At 49.6% G+C, this 17,349-nt stretch overlaps 1 protein-coding gene across 2 annotated transcripts in view; it reads right to left on the minus strand.

Moving 5' to 3' along the window:
- Positions 1-17,349, minus strand: part of PWWP3A (PWWP domain containing 3A, DNA repair factor) — a 653,378-nt gene that overhangs the window by 620,220 nt on the left and 15,809 nt on the right. For both annotated transcript variants that reach the window (XM_069646781.1, XM_069646772.1), the window contains exons 2-5: positions 15,511-15,626; positions 14,538-14,629; positions 13,482-13,552; positions 11,745-12,695 (exon numbers count right to left, since the gene is read on the minus strand). In XM_069646781.1, the coding sequence (XP_069502882.1) occupies positions 11,745-12,695; positions 13,482-13,552; positions 14,538-14,629; positions 15,511-15,567 (1,171 nt within the window). In that variant the 5' untranslated portion in view covers positions 15,568-15,626. The remainder of the gene's footprint in view (positions 1-11,744; positions 12,696-13,481; positions 13,553-14,537; positions 14,630-15,510; positions 15,627-17,349) is intronic.

The following is a 17,349-nucleotide window of genomic DNA, read 5'->3' on the forward strand; positions in this document are numbered from 1 at the left end:
ACTGCGATGCGCAACAGCCCTATCCATCGCCACCCATTGCTTGTTTTGTGAGGCCTCGCCCTCTCGTAGCCAATCCCTAACCACCCTTAATTGGGTCGCCTCATAATACCGTTGAAAATTCTGCAGTGCCAGACCTCCTTCCTGCCTGGGGGCCTGCAACATTTGCTTGCTAATTCGCGGCTTTTTCCATTCCAACAGGAATTCTCTGGTGAGCGAGTCCAACTTCTTAAAGAAGTCCCGTGGGACCGCCTGAGGAATTGCCTGGAACAGATACAGCAGGCGGGGTAGCGTCACCATTTTGACCGTTGCACCCTACCCAGCCACGTTATCGGGAGATTCCATCGCCTGCGAAAGTCCCCTTCAATGGTTTTTAATAATGGAGGATAATACACCCTATACCAGCCCGCCAGCCTCGACGTGATTTTCACCCCAAGACACCTAATGCCATTTGGACTCCAGAGAAACGGGGTAGACTCCCTCAGGGCTGTCTGCTCCTCGCCCTTTAATGTGATTTAGCATAAATTGATCTTAAGACCTGAAGCCTCCCCGAAGGATTCTAACAGGCTTCTACTTAGCTGGATAGATTCAGGTGGGGCCGTGAGAGCTAGTAGAAGGTCATCCGCAAATGCTGCCACCTTCTGCTCAATCCCCCCAAAAGGAATATTCTTTATCCCCTCCGCCTCTCTAATCGCCTGCAAAAGAGGCTCCAGATAAATCGCCTAAAGCATGGACAAAGGACAGCCTTGCTTGGTCCCCCTAGTCACCCCATAGGGCCTAGACATAGTTCCGTTCACCGCTATTCTCAGCTTAGGTGTCTGATAATTGGCCTGCACCATACGCAGATATTTCCCCTCGATGCCCATCCTCTGCATTACCTTAAATAGAAAGGACCACTCCACGCGGTCAAAAGCTTTTTCCGCATCCAGCGAGAGGAGGACCGCGGGAGTGTCCGTTCTATGAGACTTTTCCACCAGATGAGCAATCCTTCGTATATTGTCAGTCTGCCGACCCTTTACAAACCCTGCTTGGTCCGGGTGAACCAAGTCGGGAAGGAAACCCTCCAGCCTGCTCGCCAACACCTTCGTGAAGATATTAGCGTCAATATTAATCAGCGCTATAGGCCTATAAGATGTTCGCTCCTCTGGATTCTTATGCGCCTTCAGTACCAGGGTCAGCCGAGCATCCTCCATGGAAGGGGTTATTCTCCCCGTCTCCCCAAAGGTGTTAAAAAAATAAGTCAGCTGAGGGGCCAAGATATTCACAAAGGTTTTATAAAAGATCGCACTATATCCTTCTGGGCCCAGTGCCTTATTCAGCGGTAACCCCCCAATCACCCTCCTCACCTCCTCCTCTCTAATCTCCCCGTTCAGCCTCTCCCGTGCTTCACTCCCTATCCTCTCCAGCTCGATCTTATCCAGGAAACCGTCCTGCAAGCATTTCCGGGGGTTCTGCGATGCATAAAGAGCGTCGTAGAAAGATGCCAGCGCTTCCCTTATCTCCCCTGCCTCCGTAACCCTTTCCCCACTTTCTGTCCGCAGGGACGTGATCGCATTTTTGGCCTTAGCCCCTCTCAACAATCGCGCGAGGAGGGAATCTGCTTTATTGGCTTTCGCATAGTATTGTTGGCGTACCCTCAAGAGAGCCCCCTCCGCCTTTTAGTACGAAGAACCTCTAACTGTCCCAGTGCCCTACGGTATTCCCTCATAGAAGGCCTGGACGGCGTCGTCCCCGCCCTCCGTCTCGCCGTTTCCACTTCCCCCTCCAATTGCACTTCCAGCGCTCTCAATTGCCTCTCTCTATGTGTCGCCAACGCTATGAGCTCACCTCGTAACGCAGCCTTAAAAGCATCCCACCTCATGTCCTCCCCCGTATCTCCCCTTGATGTTAAAGAAGTTCTGAATCTTCTCCTCTATGTCCTGCCCAAGTATCGGGTCTTTGAAGAGGTGTCCCGGGAATCTCCAGGTCCAAACCCCTCTTTCCTTCGGGCCCAGGTCCAATACCATTGTGACTACTTTATGATCCGCTATGCCTATGGGCCCTGTCGTAACCTCCCGCACCCTGCCCATCAGGCTTGAGGACACCCAGATATAGTCGATCCTTGACTGCGATCCGTGAACTGACAGGAAAGTATATCCCTCCTCCTCTCCCTTGACCTCCCGCCAGACATCCCTAAATCCTGCTTCCCGTATCCTTTTCCGGAGATCCGTCGTCATCACCGCCCCCCCTCCTCCCCTCAAGTGACCCGAGCGGTCCCTATCCCTCTCCCACACTATGTTGAGGTCTCCCATTAAGATGAGGTGTCCCCGCGCCTTCTCTATCAAGCCCATGAGCCTCCTCAAAAAATATTCTTGCCCCACATTCGGACCGTACACTACCACTATCGTATACTGCCTCCCGATATGATCCTACTGCCAAAATGTATCTGCCCTCCTTGTCTCGTATACTCTGATATCTTGAGACCCACCGATGTTTTAATCACTAATGCTACTCCCCCCGGATCTGGTCTCCCCCGATACGTGCAAAATCTGATCATAGCCCCGAAGCTTAACGCGGCCCTGATCCGTGGGTCGAAGGTGCGTTTTCTGCTAACCCAAGACATCCGTGTTTTCTTTTCTAGTAAAGTGTTCTAACTTCTTCCTTTTTAGAGGAGTGTTGAGGCCCCTCACATTATGCATTAGGCATTGAGATTATGTTGGTACAGTGCAGCCAATGAAGAGCCCTGAATCCCCGGAATTCCCCCCCCAGGTGAGCCCCCCAATTGCGGGGCTGTCCATACGTCCCCTCCTCCCCCCGACTTCCAATCGACCAATAAGAGCATTCTCTGAACAACGTCTTTTGAACTCTGCCCACTTCACCTGCTGCCCAACTACCCTGTCCCCCCCTAGCTCTTCCCCCCCCCCTGAAGAGCGTGCCCTTCCCGCCTCCCCCCTCCTCGGGTAAACTCACCCTTTCCGATTCATAGATGGGTGCTCCCCCCACCCAATACCTCCTTTTGGTGGCCCTCCACCGTCGTTCCAAACCTATATTTGAGACCCTCCCTGTGCTGCTTGGCTCCCCTCTCCGGGGTCACACAGAGTATTCTCAGCCAGAAATCTGCCACCGTGCTTCACCCTCCTTCTCTTCTCTCCCACCGTTGACCACGCCCATGGCCTTGCTTCTGGGATAGTTACCGCCGCTTGCCTCCCCGAACTCACAAAAGTCTCATCGACATCAAGACTCAGCAAACCAGCGCCTTCCTGGACGGTGGTAATTCACTTCTGAGCCCCTCTCGACTCGAACACCAGGCCAAATGGAAATCTGTATTTGATCCCTCTCTCATTCAATGCCTTGATGACCGGAGCCATCAGCTTCCTTTTCACCAGAGTACTGGCCGCCACATCCTGAAATAGAGCTATGCGATGCTCTTGATACTTTATGGGTTCTTGTTTCCTCACCTCTCGAAGGATTTCTTCCTTTTGGGCGTACCTGGCGAACGCTGCAAGGACATCCCGGGGCCTTGACTGGGGTCCCAGCCCTCCCTCTGCCCACTCTGTGTATGCGATCCAGCTCAATCACCTATGGGGCTGAGGACCCCAGAATTTCCGCAAAGATCGATTGGGCGACTCTCTTTAGGTCTTTGTCCTGGACTGTTTCAGGAAGCATTTTAATTCGTATGTTGACCCGACGAGATCTATTTTCCATGTCCTCCACCTGGGTTTCCAGGTTACGTGTGGCAACGTCCAGCCGCTCTATTGCCTCACTACTAACGGTTACCCCCTTGTCCAACTCTTGTAGCCCTCTCTCCAGTAGATCCGTTCTCTCGCCCTGCTGCCGCAGCTCCTGTTTGATTTCTCCCATCACCGCGTTAAGGTCCGCCCGGAGAAGCTGCAATTGGTCCTGGAACGTTTTAGTCATGCTAGAGTGCAGGGCATGCATTTCCCCCTTCAGGTCATCCGCGACATCATAGCCGTGCCCACCTCCGTCGGCGATGAAAGACTCCTTGTCTCACTGGCCCCTGCAGACTTAGCCGGCTCTCTCGTATCTTGTCCCGGCCATAGGGAGGGGAGAATACCCGAGGCGTCCCCCTGGGTCGCTTGGCCCTTTCCACTTTTCGCCTTGGGCTTCCTGGCCATCTCTGAGTGGAAGCCCGCCTACTTCCACCGCGCCTGAGCCGGGCCACTCCGCGAACTCCTCCACCGGGCGCCGGCCCCAGTCCTTGCCGTGGCCCTCTTCTCTCTCCAGTCCCTCCAAACCACCAACTTGCCACCCTGCTCTGCCTCATCCTGATGGTAAATTGCTCAAGTCCACCTCAATGCGGCTGAAGCACACTCCTGATCGATGCCACACTCCCTTAACCGACAGTTTTCCAATGTTGACGAGGCCACCGGGATCCGGGGATGTAGCACCTTCTTTGGGGCTCCTCTTTATATAGCGTCCACCCAAAACCTCTCAGAGAGTTGCCTTCCGATGAAAGAGACCCCTGAGAGGCCCTTCTTCCTAATGGCACAGGGCAGGCTCCCTTGTTCCTCGCCGCTTCCAACCTCTGCCCTCACGCAGGTCCGTCGTTGTAGCCGGGCGCAGGTCCAGACACTAATCCACCACTTCCTCCTCAGACCCAATCTGGGGTCGGTCCATGCCCAGACCAGCGTTCCGCTCTGGTGCCGTGCTTCGCACCTCCTCCTGCACCGAGCTCCGGCCCCTCTCCCCCGGACTGCAGCCGCGCTCCACGGTTCCCCGCCGCACTCCTCGCCTCCCTCAGCGCCGGCGGGGACCCAGCTGGCTCTCCCCCCTCAAAGATCCCGGAGTACCGGAGCACTCCTCAGGGCTACCCCCATTGGGCCGCGAAGTTCCTCGCTCCAGTTGTGAGCCGGGCCAGACCACCCTCCTTCCTCCAGGCCCCTAGATCGGGCCGGGCCAGTCCGACCGTCGTGCTCCCTCTCTGCAGAGCCCACTCCTCCGGGTGGAAGCCACGCTCCTCATCCTGCCGCAGCACTTCCCAGCTCTCCCTGTGCCGGCTCTCCCTCCACTGATGGCTCCAAGGTGCCAGAGCACCCCCCGGCGCTCCCACCTTCAGTCCGCAAGGCTCCTCCCTCCAACAGTATGCCAGGCCGGGGCTCTCCCCTTCCTCCATGCCCCTCGGATCGGGTTGGTCTGCCCGCCGCACCCCCTCTGCTCCGGGGCTATGAATAGTCCACTCCGGCCAGCCCTCTCGGCACGGCCCCGACCTCCACTCCCGTGTCAGCTCCCTGGAGTGCCTGTCCCGGGACCAGCGCGGCTCCTCCCACGCCGCCTCCAATTGCAGCACAAACTCCGCTCGTCGCCGAAGAGCCGCGACCCCCGCAGAGTCCAACCCCTGTCACTGTTCTGATACCTCGGAGGTTCCCTGATGCCGCTTCTTGAGCCTCAGGTCGCTGCAAACGCTGGATGGTGGGCCTCCTCCAACATCAAGGCTCGGGAGCTCCGTGGGCACGTCTACCCACTACGAGCGGCCATCTTGATTCTGGCAAGTATATACTGATTTCTTCTTCTCTGCTCTTGTGCGTATAACTCTTGGAAATATCCGTAGAAGCATTTGTCCACCCCTTCTTGGGTGTCCTCCACTGAACCTTCTCTATTGTGCATTTCTCGGATCTCCTGTTTCAGAACTTCACTCTTACATAGCCAAGCAAGCAGCCTGCCTGGTTTATCACCTTCTGCATGCTGTTATTCTACGTATTTTCTATAACTTTACTTAATCTTAACCAGTGGGCTCTGCATTTCTCAAGCAGTTTTGCATGGCCTCAATCTCCTCCGGGGAGTCCACTCCCTCCTGCATTTTGTCCTCAATCTCCCTTTCTGCATTTTGTAAGTCTTCCAATATACCACCTTGTAACCCTTTGGACTTTGAGATCGCTACTCCTCTTACTACCACCTTAAATGCTTCCCACAGTGTGCCGGGCGACTGCACACTTCCTGTGTTTAGTTCAAAATACTCTTTTATGGCCGTCCTCAGATCTTCTCTAAATATGGTATCTTTCAGAGCTTCCGTTCCAAGTTTCCACGCCGGGCTCCTCGGCCTAGGCGGAGAGATCTGCCACGTTACGACTAATGGTGTGTGGTCCGATAGGACTGCTGCGTGGTCCGATAGGACTGCTGCCTTGTATTCTACGCTTTTCAAGTCCTCTATCAATGTGTTGGCCACAAACATGTAATCTAACCTGGTGTGTAGATTATGCGGAGCCGAGTAATTCGAATACCCTCTACGTTGTGGATGAAGTTTCCTCCATATTTCAGCCATTTGAAAATCTAGTACGAGTGTATCTAAGGCCCTCGCTGCTGGATTTGGCCGAGTCACCTTGGTGTCAGATCTGTCCAGCCTGGGATCTAATGTGCAGTTGAAATCTCCCCCCATTATAACCTCTTCGTCCATATATGGACTGATCTTAGCGTACAGGTTTCTAAAATGCATTAATGTGTTGTTTGGGGCATGAATATTAATGATATTTACCTTTTTGTTCCCCACTAGTCCTTCCAGCAACACCATCCTACCATCTGCTTCTACCTTTTGTTGTAGCAATTTGAAAAGAACGTGAGGTGCTACCCATGTTAAGACCCCTCTGGCATACTCCGAATATGTGACACCCACAGTGGTCCTCTTCCATTTCCTCTTTATCATTTCTAGTTTATCTTTGGTTAAGTGGGTTTCTTGTATTAGTGCTATATCAATTTACTTTCTTCTCAGGTATATCATAACCTTGTTCCGTTTAATGTAGTTGTTTAACCCCCGCCCATTCCAGGTCACTATCTTCAAGTCTCCCATATTAGCCATATCCTACTCCTCCCGCCCTACCTCCCACCTTCCTCTTGCATAGATTGAGTTGTGGTTGCGAACTCCCTCTAATAAACCCCCTTCCACACTCACCAACTCCCGTCCCACCCACCCCAATTTCCTCTACCCTTCCCTCCCTCCCTCCACTTTCTCAACTGAACCCAACCCTTAACTTCCTGCATCCCAACTCTCCCCTGCCCCCAACAATTAATTGCCCAGCTCCATCCCTGGATCTCAGGCTCCCCTGCATCTCGACCCCCACCTTGCCGACGCCGGTGCAAGGTCGCTGCAGGTGGATACTAAACTACAGTATCCCACTCCCTAGTGGGGGGGTGAAGTAGTATTCTACAGTGTTACTCCCCTGTACAGTACCCAGTGCGCTTATATCAATGCTGCTAGCAAAGCCCTGTTTGTGCTGCGCTCAACCCTACCAATAGAACGTTATGCAGCCCCAGCCCACCAGTTCCGGGCTTGCAAAGGGAGAGAAACAGCAGTTCACTTATCCTTCGCCATGGACTCACGGTCATCAGCCCCATTTGGACAGTTCATCCCATCCATCCACCTCGCAGCGTCTTCCGGAGTCTCGAAGAAGAGCGCGTTGCTGTTATGTTGGACCCTAAGCCTTGCGGGGTAAAGCAGTACATACTTCAGGCCATAGTCCTGCATCCTCCTCTTGATCGCTAGAAAGTTCAGGCATCGTTTTTACACCAGGGATGTATAGTCCGGTTATGCTGCGATGGTCGCCGAGGCTCTGGAAATTGTTCCGCCCTTCTGGAAGTACTCCAGGATCTTCTCTCTGTCCCTGTAGCCCAATATCTTAGCTATGATCGGGCGGGCCGGAGCTCCCAGCGGTGGTCTTCTAGTCTGAGCCCTTTGTGCTCCACTGCGAATCCTTGGGATAACTTGCCTGCCCCCATTTCTTGCAGTAGCATAGCCTCGATATACTTGGTGGGGTGGGGATTTTCTTCACCTTCCGGAAGCCCCACTATGCGAATGTTGTTCCTCCTAGCTCTTCCTTCTGCCTCTTCAGCTCGATTTTCCAAATTTTCCACTTTCTGTTGCAGGATATGTATCTCCCTGCTGTTTTCTTTATTGGATTCTGTAGTAGCCTTCATGTCCTTCTCCAGCATACCAGTTCGTTCCGCTATGGCTCTAACATCTTGCCTCAGGAGATTTAGGTCAACACTGACCGCGCCTCTCTTGGCATCCAGGGAAATTTTCAGGTCGTCCAATTTGGATTCCCAAGCAATTTTCAGCACCACAATAGCTTTGAGGATCTGTTGATCGCCTCTTGGTGGCTCTCCTTTCCCAGGTGTGGAGTGCACTGGCGGACTTGCTCCCGCCCTGGTCTCGTAGGGCTTGGGAAAAATGTCTAGCGAGGACTTCTTCCCTTTGGATTTGTTCATTTTGGACGCCATCGCGCTGCAATGACCTGCGCGGCTGTCGCAGTTTACGTGCCTGTGGGCTATCGATCTCCTTTTGTTGGCTGCCTCCAAGGCGTCTTGGGAGGGTGTATCACGACTGGTCAGATGGTCCCTACCGTCTGGCACAATACACCATTGTGTCTCCTACGTGCAGCCAGAAATTCCTAACTTTTGCTTCTGTATGTAGCTTGCGTAGCCTCATCTGATCAGATTACCGCTATCCTCCTTCCTGGTCACTGAGTGTCAGGATTCCAGTGTCACATAGAAGTCAACCCCGTAAATGAAATTCGTGCAGCATCAAGCTTCCCCTGTTCAATGCCACAATAAGTGGGTGTGGAGGCGTCCGTGTTTGTGCTCCTATGGGGGCACGTAGTGCTGGGCACGCTGGTTGAGCCCACGGTCGGTAGCAGGCCTTGCTCAGACTAGGAGCCGCCCTCGCTGGTGTCTCAACCGACAATCAGTAGAGTGTGCCCGGTATTTTTGGGGGCATGCATTTGCAGCAGTATGTATTTGGCCTCTCCAGAATCTCGCCTCGGTTTCTCCACCACGATGAAAAGTGTCTGTAGTGCAGGTGGAATTTTCGGTATGGCAGCCGTTATCTGGTGTGCACATTGCATGCAGCAACAGAGCCCTTCCCCCTGCTTGTCCAGTGCGTGTCAGCCACGGCGTCCGCTGTTCTATCTCTCCGCTCTGTGTTGCATCTGCCAAATATTCACCATCAGCGCCCTCACAGCATAGTCTCCATTACAAGGCAGGAACGGGGTCAGACAGACCGCAGTGTATCGTGCGCTCCCAGGGCAAACCAGCTTCCATGGCCAGTCTCCTAGACCCTAGCGTAACCAGTTGGTCCCATGGCTTGGTGCCGTGTGTTTAGATCCAGGGGTGCTATTCGTTTGTTATCTCCTGGATGCGTATGAGCGAGGCTCTGTTGAGGATGTGCCTCAGTTCGGGACCATTGACCTCTCTTTAGTCCTTCATATTGCGGTCAAACGATCTCATTTGTATAGAGATCTGCTGTGCCATCTACGCAATCCCTTGCCATCTCGTCAGTTTGTATTCCAAAGCAGGATCATTTTGTGGCACTGTTTCAGGCATCCCGCAGCCCGCTCTTCGCACTCCGCGTTGAAGTCCCCACTTCCGTTGCAACAGTGTTGCACCTACCTACTCGCTCTGGTTACAATCGCTACAGTAGCGCTGCTCGTTCCCATGCTAGGGTTCAGAAAGAGCGTGCACACGAGCTCTGTCTCCAAGTCATGAACCCTCTTTTGTCCAGTTCTTACTCTGCGCCGTACTGCGATCGCCTTCCAGGGAGCAACCTATCCGTCTTGATGAAGCAACAGTCTTGCAGTAGCATTCCGGTGTCAGAGTCACGGACCACATCAGGACCGTCTCGCGAGTCCCTTTGTCCTGCAGCATCCGCCATCTTGGGCAACACGAGTTCGGCCCTCAGCAGTCACAGTCGGGTCTCAAACTGCCATACCATCATGATTCTTGGGCATTTGCCACTCTCATATCAGGCCTCATGGATACATAACCATGAGCCTACCTTTTCGTCCGCCACTGGTGCATATAAGTGCACTTTTCGGCCCCTCCTCCCACCCCCCTCAAATCCCCAGGCACAGAAGAAGAATATTGCTGGTCGGATTCCCGTCGTTTGCAAGGTCCAGCACTCTGGTGAGAGGACTTTACAGACTGGAATCGTGTCTCTGGAAATCCAGCAGGATGCCCACGAAGTTTCAACGAAATTCCAAATTTGGAAGACGTTGCACAGCACTATGATATGATATGGCATTTGTAAAGCGCCTATACACAAGTGTTTCGAGGCACGATGAGGCAAGGGAGGGGGGAAACAGAGGGAGGACAGACAACGATCCTACTAGGCCAGGTGTCATTTAGATCGCACAAGTGCATGGTAAGGGGGAAAGGGATAAGTGCAGGGGAAAGGGGGAGGGGAAAGTGCAGTACATGGGAAAGTAGAATAAATAAGATAATAGAACGTCCGGATGGTGGCAAGTGCAGGTAATGTCTTGAGGTCCCGGGGTATTGCAGCCCTGGAAGGTCGCAGCCTGGCGTAGGATGGCTCAAAATGCAGGTCTTCCTGAGTCTAGTGGGACTTGCCAGGCTCTGGGTCGGGGGCGTCGTTTTCAGAGCCCCCAGGTCGATTGGAAGGAACGGCTACAACAGGCTCCTGTTACACAGCAGGCTCTCCGGTTAAACAGCAGGCTCTCCGGTCGCTGGAAATCGCCTCAGCCGTGAATTCTTCATCTTCCTCTTCGGTTTTGGTTCCAGTGGTCGACTACCTCTTCAGCTTCCAGGATCTGACTTTTATGCAGGAACCCAGCCAATCAAACAGCCATGCAACATTCAAACTTGGGTGGGGCGAGGGGGGGGGGGTTGGCAATCCTTTTAGGACAGCCAGTCTCCCAGTTTGAACTGGAATCTCGCACTCAGGCTGGAAGACAAAGGGCTGAAGAGTGTTGGACTCCTCCCACGCTTTCTGACTTCACAGACAATCTGGAGCCAGTGCGAGGAGTCCACAGGATTCCCACCGAAGAAAAAAAAAATAATTTAAAATAAAAATATCACAATGGAATTTCCCACCCTGGATGTCACGGGAGGGAACAAGAAAGGACAAGGAACACTAACATGTTGAAAAAACAGGGGCCATTTAGGTAAAATGAGAACCAATGGTTGCCTTTATAAACAGCCCGCAGTAAAGGTGCACCTAATTAATAATAAGGTTCACTGCCAACAGCCATTAAAAGGGAAAATTGCCGCTGTAACATAAATGTTACATTTAAAATAAGATAGGGGATACTAAGTATCTCCCCAGCACTCCACATAAGGTGGGGGTGCATAACTAATAAAATGTAAAAGGGATCCAATGATCCTTTCTACCCTTGGGAACTGTAGTTCTCACATGGTTAGCCACAGAAAGTTAAAAGGAGAGCCCCTCGGGCAACCCAGGAACAATAGGCAATTATTTCCAAAAAGTTGTCAAAGAGGATAGCTTTTAAAATACACTATGGAGAGTCTTAAAAATCACACCCATGAAAAGAGTAAAAGATTCTTTGAGTGTGGGAAAAAGGTTCCCACTCACAGGAGGTATAAGGAAAAATAATCCACCAGTAAAAGCAAAATGTTTTGGGGTTGACACAGGTCAGGAAGATTTATCATTGCTATGAAAATCTTACTTAACACTCGCATATGAAAGCAAAGCTCTCACAAGTGAGCCACAAAGACAGGCCAGCACACGATACACATGGTCAGTGTGTTTACTGTAGACCAACAAGGAAACTGTATCAAAACAATTAAGCCTGCATACAAGGACTTTACTCCAGGCACACAGGAGAGAGAGACAGAGTTTGCGGTGTGGCTGTATGTGCGTGCTTAGAATAGAGAATCCTGCAGGCAAGGACTTCACAAGGAAAAAGAACAAAGAGGTGCCATCACAGGTCCGGCAGGGGACATAACCGAGGACATCTCCATTAACGCAGGTATAAAAACAAAACACAACAGACAAACAGCTGTACCTTTCTCTTCTACATCGAAGTCGGGTAACTTGATCCTAGTTGCTTTGCAGGAGGCAGGGGTCATAGACCTGTGAGAGGTCCTAGATGAAGGCACAGGGGAGTCTGGTTCGGACTTGGGAGAAGCAAATGGGTCAGGGCAGCTTTGGCATCGGGCCATCTCCATGTCTGGACTACTGGCAATAAGAGATTCTCTGGGGTCACATCTTACATTGTCCAGGCTAGACGACCTTTGCACCTCTACCAATACTTGATTTTCCTTCCAAGTATGTTTGTCCATCTCCCCAGATGGGGCACTATTGGCAGAGAAGACACCATGTTTCTGAAGCTTGTGATTACTGGCACATGACATCTTCCTAGTTGGGGTTGATGGTGTAGAATGGCGGAAAGCGGACACTGGAGCATTTTCCAGTATAGCGCTCGGTACACCAGAAGTAGAAAGACAGTGCTGTTCAAGAGAGCTACGGAGACGCTTCCTTTGTGGCTTAAATTTCGTACAGTCCCCCAGAGAATTCTGTCCTGTCCGAACCACAGCATCTTTTTTCCCCCGGAGCAAGGATGTTCTTGATTTAGGTGTCTTAGGGCTATCCCCCACGCTGGAGCCGGAGGATCTCCTTGACCTTTCATTATGTTCAGCCTTGATCGGAGTGTGCTCTTTAAGTTTGCTTTGGGCTTTGGTACAGCTGCTTGACAAGCGAGGGGACCCCCTCCTCAAGTCAGAACTTGCACCCTCCCCCACTGATCTCTTGCGAGGACCAGCAGGAGAGCCATTCAATGTAGAGGGAGGAGAATGTCTTTCTTTACGATTCTTCTGGGCAGCAGTGGCTGCTGCATCACGATCAGACGAAGAGAGAGAACAGCGTATATGCTTAGAGTGGTTGTCCAAAATTTCCAGGGCAAGTTTAAGAGCTTTACGGTAACTGATCTCCTCTGTTGATTGCGTCGGCCGCTCTCCTAAAAAACACACAAACAGGATAAGAATTATTTCCACATTTCATTTTTTTTTTAAACATTACAATTAACAGGAGGGAATGAGGTATTAAGAATTTCAAAAGGCAACAGCATGGCTTGATGACTCTTTAATGATTACATGGTAACTAGGCACAAGCGTGAAAAAGGTTGGAACCTATCCACTGAAGTTTCACACTTCGCCGAGAACAAGAAGGCGGACACTCTATACCGAGATCCTGCTTTTATGTACCTCATGTACCTGCTGTAAGTGCAGTCCACACACACACACACGTGCAACAAATGAACATCATGTGCCACCTGCAACCATGGAGGTGCAATCAAAGACAGTCCCCGGTCGGCAGATGTTTGGGGTGTGCTACAGTGTCTAAAGCTGTATTGTCCAACAAGCGAAATGTCATTCCACGAAAATCTAATTGAGTTTTTAAACCATTTGAAGAGGGAAACCGAACTAGGCAAAGTGGTATGGGCGATTGCCTTCACAGCGGCATCAAATTACCACCCAGCCCTTCTCATGACATGACAGCGCTGTGAGTGCACTGCAGAGTGAACATTATCTTACCATTAGGCATCGCCACAGCTGCACCAATGCAAGCAAAGTATGAAAAGCACACCCGAGCCGTCATTCTCGGCACATAATCAGTCCCCAATTATGATCAAACACCCCCAAATGCCAGGGCTGCTTTCCTCCTCCCCTGCGACGCCCTGCCCCAGTACCACTTTGTTGCAAAAGCATTCAGAGCCGTTCTTTTGTATGCCATGTGTGCTTACTTAATTGACCGACAAGCTTTTCTATTTTGGTTTTCTCCAAAGGGAAGGAGTTCGTGCACTTCACGCTCAACCTAGAAAGAGGAAAACAACAATAAGGTTATAAACAATGTTTCCAGGATCTTTTATTTATGTTGATAGACTCTGCTGTGGGGGGCATGCTTAACTATAGGACTAGCTTGGACAGAGCATGGGTTTTTCCTTAAACACATTATAAAATCATTTCACCAAGATTTTGACTCGCTGAACACAACCGATACAAGCTAGAGAAAGATAAGGCCATGTATAAATGACAGGATATGAGCCCAAATACAGAACAACCCCAAACTGGTCACAGAACCTCACATGAGGATTGAGAAGACAAATTGCGTAGGGCCGAGTCACTGCACATACCAAAGGAGAGTGGCCTCGAGCATTGGAGAAAGAAAGGAGAGCCAGTAACTCAACCTACATAGTACAGGGTAGTAAGGAGGGAAGCCGCTGTCATTCTACTGAGTGGATTGGGAGGGATGGAAATGGGGGCCCTTGTGTCTGGGTGGTCAAGAGACTGCGAGAAACTATGGCGATGCCATGGTGATCCCTTGTCACTGTCCAAATAGGGGACTAAGAGAAGGGAGAAAGTAGCCCATATTCCGAAAGCCGATGCAGGATTGGGCAATTCACAGTGAGGGGAGATAAAAGGGTGAGCCTTGTCATCCATTTTCTATACTGGCCGCTCACCCATATTGGGACTGCAGTAGCTCTCAAAGTCAGACACAGACACTTTAAATATTACCATCCCAATTACAATCTCTGTCAAAGTGGGTAAAAATAACGTTTTTTAACATAGCACCTACTTTCAATTATTGCACGTTTGTAGAACAGTTAGTAGTTTTGCAAGACGTTCTTATTTTGTTGACCTAAGGAGGACTAATAGCTGAGCCATCCATACTAGGACCCAAACTTCTGCTGAATACCCCACACCCTTCAAGAAGTCAATTGGAGAACACAAGTATGGCTTAGAAACATTCACTATAAATGGTAAGCTAAGCAGAAGACATGGGTTTAAGGTCACTTAACTGTCTGTCCAGGCCCAGGATCTCCACATCGAGGGAGTCCGACTGAGTTTGCAGCACAGATTTCTTGATAGATCCAATATTCTTGGCCAAGACCTGGTTCACAGTAAAAGAGGAAGGGGATGTTAGGGGCAAGAACACAGAACATGGATTACAAAATAGAACTGCGCAGGACAACATGTGACCCACAGATAGGACACTAAATACAACACTTATATAGAATAGTCTACCTAGAATCCCTGCTGAAGGCATATCTTCTTGCCCAACTCAATAATACTTATTCTATTGACCTTGGAAGAATAAAGGGCTGAAGAGACCCAATGGAATCAAACCTATGACATTCAGTTAATCCACAGACTTCATCAATGTTTCTAGGACTATAGCCAGTTAGCTTATATGCTGTATTATCTCTATTAAGGGGGAAGAAGAACGGCTGAAATAGGCAAGCCTCTTCTTGTAGAGTCAAACAACAAACCATTTGCACTAAAGGAGAATTATTGAAGACATACAGAATCATTCTCCAACTGATGCCCAGGCATTCTCAGCCCCAAAGAACAACACTATCCCCAAAAGAGTACCCCAACATGGGAACACATTAAAGGAAGGCAGTTGCACCTATGGGCCAATACCTCCAATTAACACATACAGTGCTTGTAATCAATATTTTCTTTAAAAGATTTAAAGGGTGAAGGGCATTTGAATATGCATCTCCTAAGGAGAGCTAGAGCCCCAAACTAGACCGACTTCCCTATTAGTCAGTTGAATGGTGATAAACGAGGTGAAGCTAATCAATGGCATCCATGGTCAAATTCATTCAAATATCAAAGAAAACATGTGCCTCTGCGCCTAGTACTGTGTCCTTGTTATCTGCATTTTACCTAGATGACAAGTGCAGATTCCTAGAATACCCATTCCCCAGGTGACAAGAATAATTACTGCCCTGTTCTCGTGTCAAAAGCCCCACATGACATCACCACCTTTGCCGGCCACATGCGACTCTTCCAGTTGCAAAGGATGTATTTGGGGCGGCTCATGTTGGTGCTTCATGTGGCATGGATGGTACAGGCCGAAGACTGTCACATGTCCCAATTTCCTGCATCAAATGCAAAACACGATCATAGTAAAGATCCTGCAATAGAAAATAACACCAAGTGACAGTAGCAGGCACCCAACAGTATGCACTTGCAACAAGCATGCACTCTAAAGGGCCTACTACATCTACATGTACTAATCGATTCTCCCGTTTTACCAGCTTTTTATTCAGAGGCTGAAGTTGACTTCTTATTCACAGCCTTAGAAGTATGTTCCTTATTAAACCTACTTCCTATTCAAATATATCATTTTAATTTGGTTTCCAATTCAAACTATCATTTTTAAAACACCAAGTTGGCTTTGGATATCATTTCACTCTTTCTCCAACCGGTTTATATAATTGCCTTCTACAAATGCACGCAAATATGCAACTTCTCAGGACCCCCAGTGATTGGGTGGCGATGTAGTGAATATTCTGCCAAGGAGGAAAAGGGACTCTCACCAAAGGATTTTCTCTCTCCTCCTGCCCATCAGGGTTTTCTTCTGAACAAAATGTGTTCTAGAGCCCAACAATGCAGACTCTCGACATCCGAAGGCTACCTCCTCTATTCTGAGCCCATTTATTGCCAGTCCCCAGTGGTTTCCCGCTTTCTGGTGCCCTATACGTTTTCACGTGTCTGTGTTACTGTCCTTTTAATACCCCATGCTTGTAATCCTAGCACCAAAATGTCTCCTAGGAGACAATTAGTGTGCTAATAATATAATATAACCTAATTCAAACGCAATGTAAAATGAACATGACAGATTAAATCAGCAAAACACCTTTTGGCTAGCGAACTTGGGAACATGGATGTTATCCAGATGAAATTGCCTTTATCCAAATGATATTTAATGAGAACCGAGCAACAACAAAAAAAGAAAAACACCAATATATAATTCTTATGCAGAAACATTTGAATAAGTAACTGACAGTTTAACTCAATAAAACATCTGTTCATCAACAATTGCCGCCAGGCATAGTAATTGTAGCCGCCTGTCTTTCTCCTGTTACTGTTCATTAGCACTTACTCTATCATTTGTCTTGTGACCTTTGTGATAGCAGCTTGTTTGTCTCTCCCCACTTCCCTCCTTGTCCTCTCCTCCCACTACGTCCCTCCAACACTACTCTGAATCGTTGTCAGACCTAATATGTTAGTTGCTTGTTTGTCCCTCTCTTTCTCCCTCACTCCTTACCCCCTTCCCATCCTCTTGTTAATACTCCAGCACTACATCAATTGTCGTCAGGCATAGTAATGTAACCGCTTGTTTTGTCTCATTTTCCGCCCTAATATCCCCCACCCCCTTATTGTTCCTTGCACTATCTGAAATGTAGCCAGGCTGATTAAGATAGTTATTTTTCACATTCTGAATTGTTTCAAGGACTTGTAAGAATGTAACTGTATTCTCCCATGTTCCCTCCCCCCTTGAAGCGCTTTGAAACACATTGTGTATAGGCGCTATACCAATAAACAATCAAAATCAAATTAAAAATCATCCATATTGTCATATTTGTGCAGATTTCCTAGCACACAAATATGTTCCAAGAAAATGGCAATCATATTGGGCTATACAAGTCAGCAAGGAGATTAGCGAATACTCTACTACCCCATATTATTCAGGTGTGTTTTGCCTGGGATGGAAATGAAATAACCCCAAAAAAGCCTAAAGGAGTTACGCCAATGCTTTACTATGGAAAAATAATTGAATAACTACGTATGAAAGAAAATCAAGTTGGGCCATGCATG

Source organism: Ambystoma mexicanum, chromosome 1p (genome assembly GCF_040938575.1).
Source record: "Ambystoma mexicanum isolate Mex_15411 chromosome 1p, UKY_AmexF1_1, whole genome shotgun sequence".
Classification (NCBI taxonomy): Eukaryota; Metazoa; Chordata; class Amphibia; order Caudata; family Ambystomatidae; genus Ambystoma; species Ambystoma mexicanum.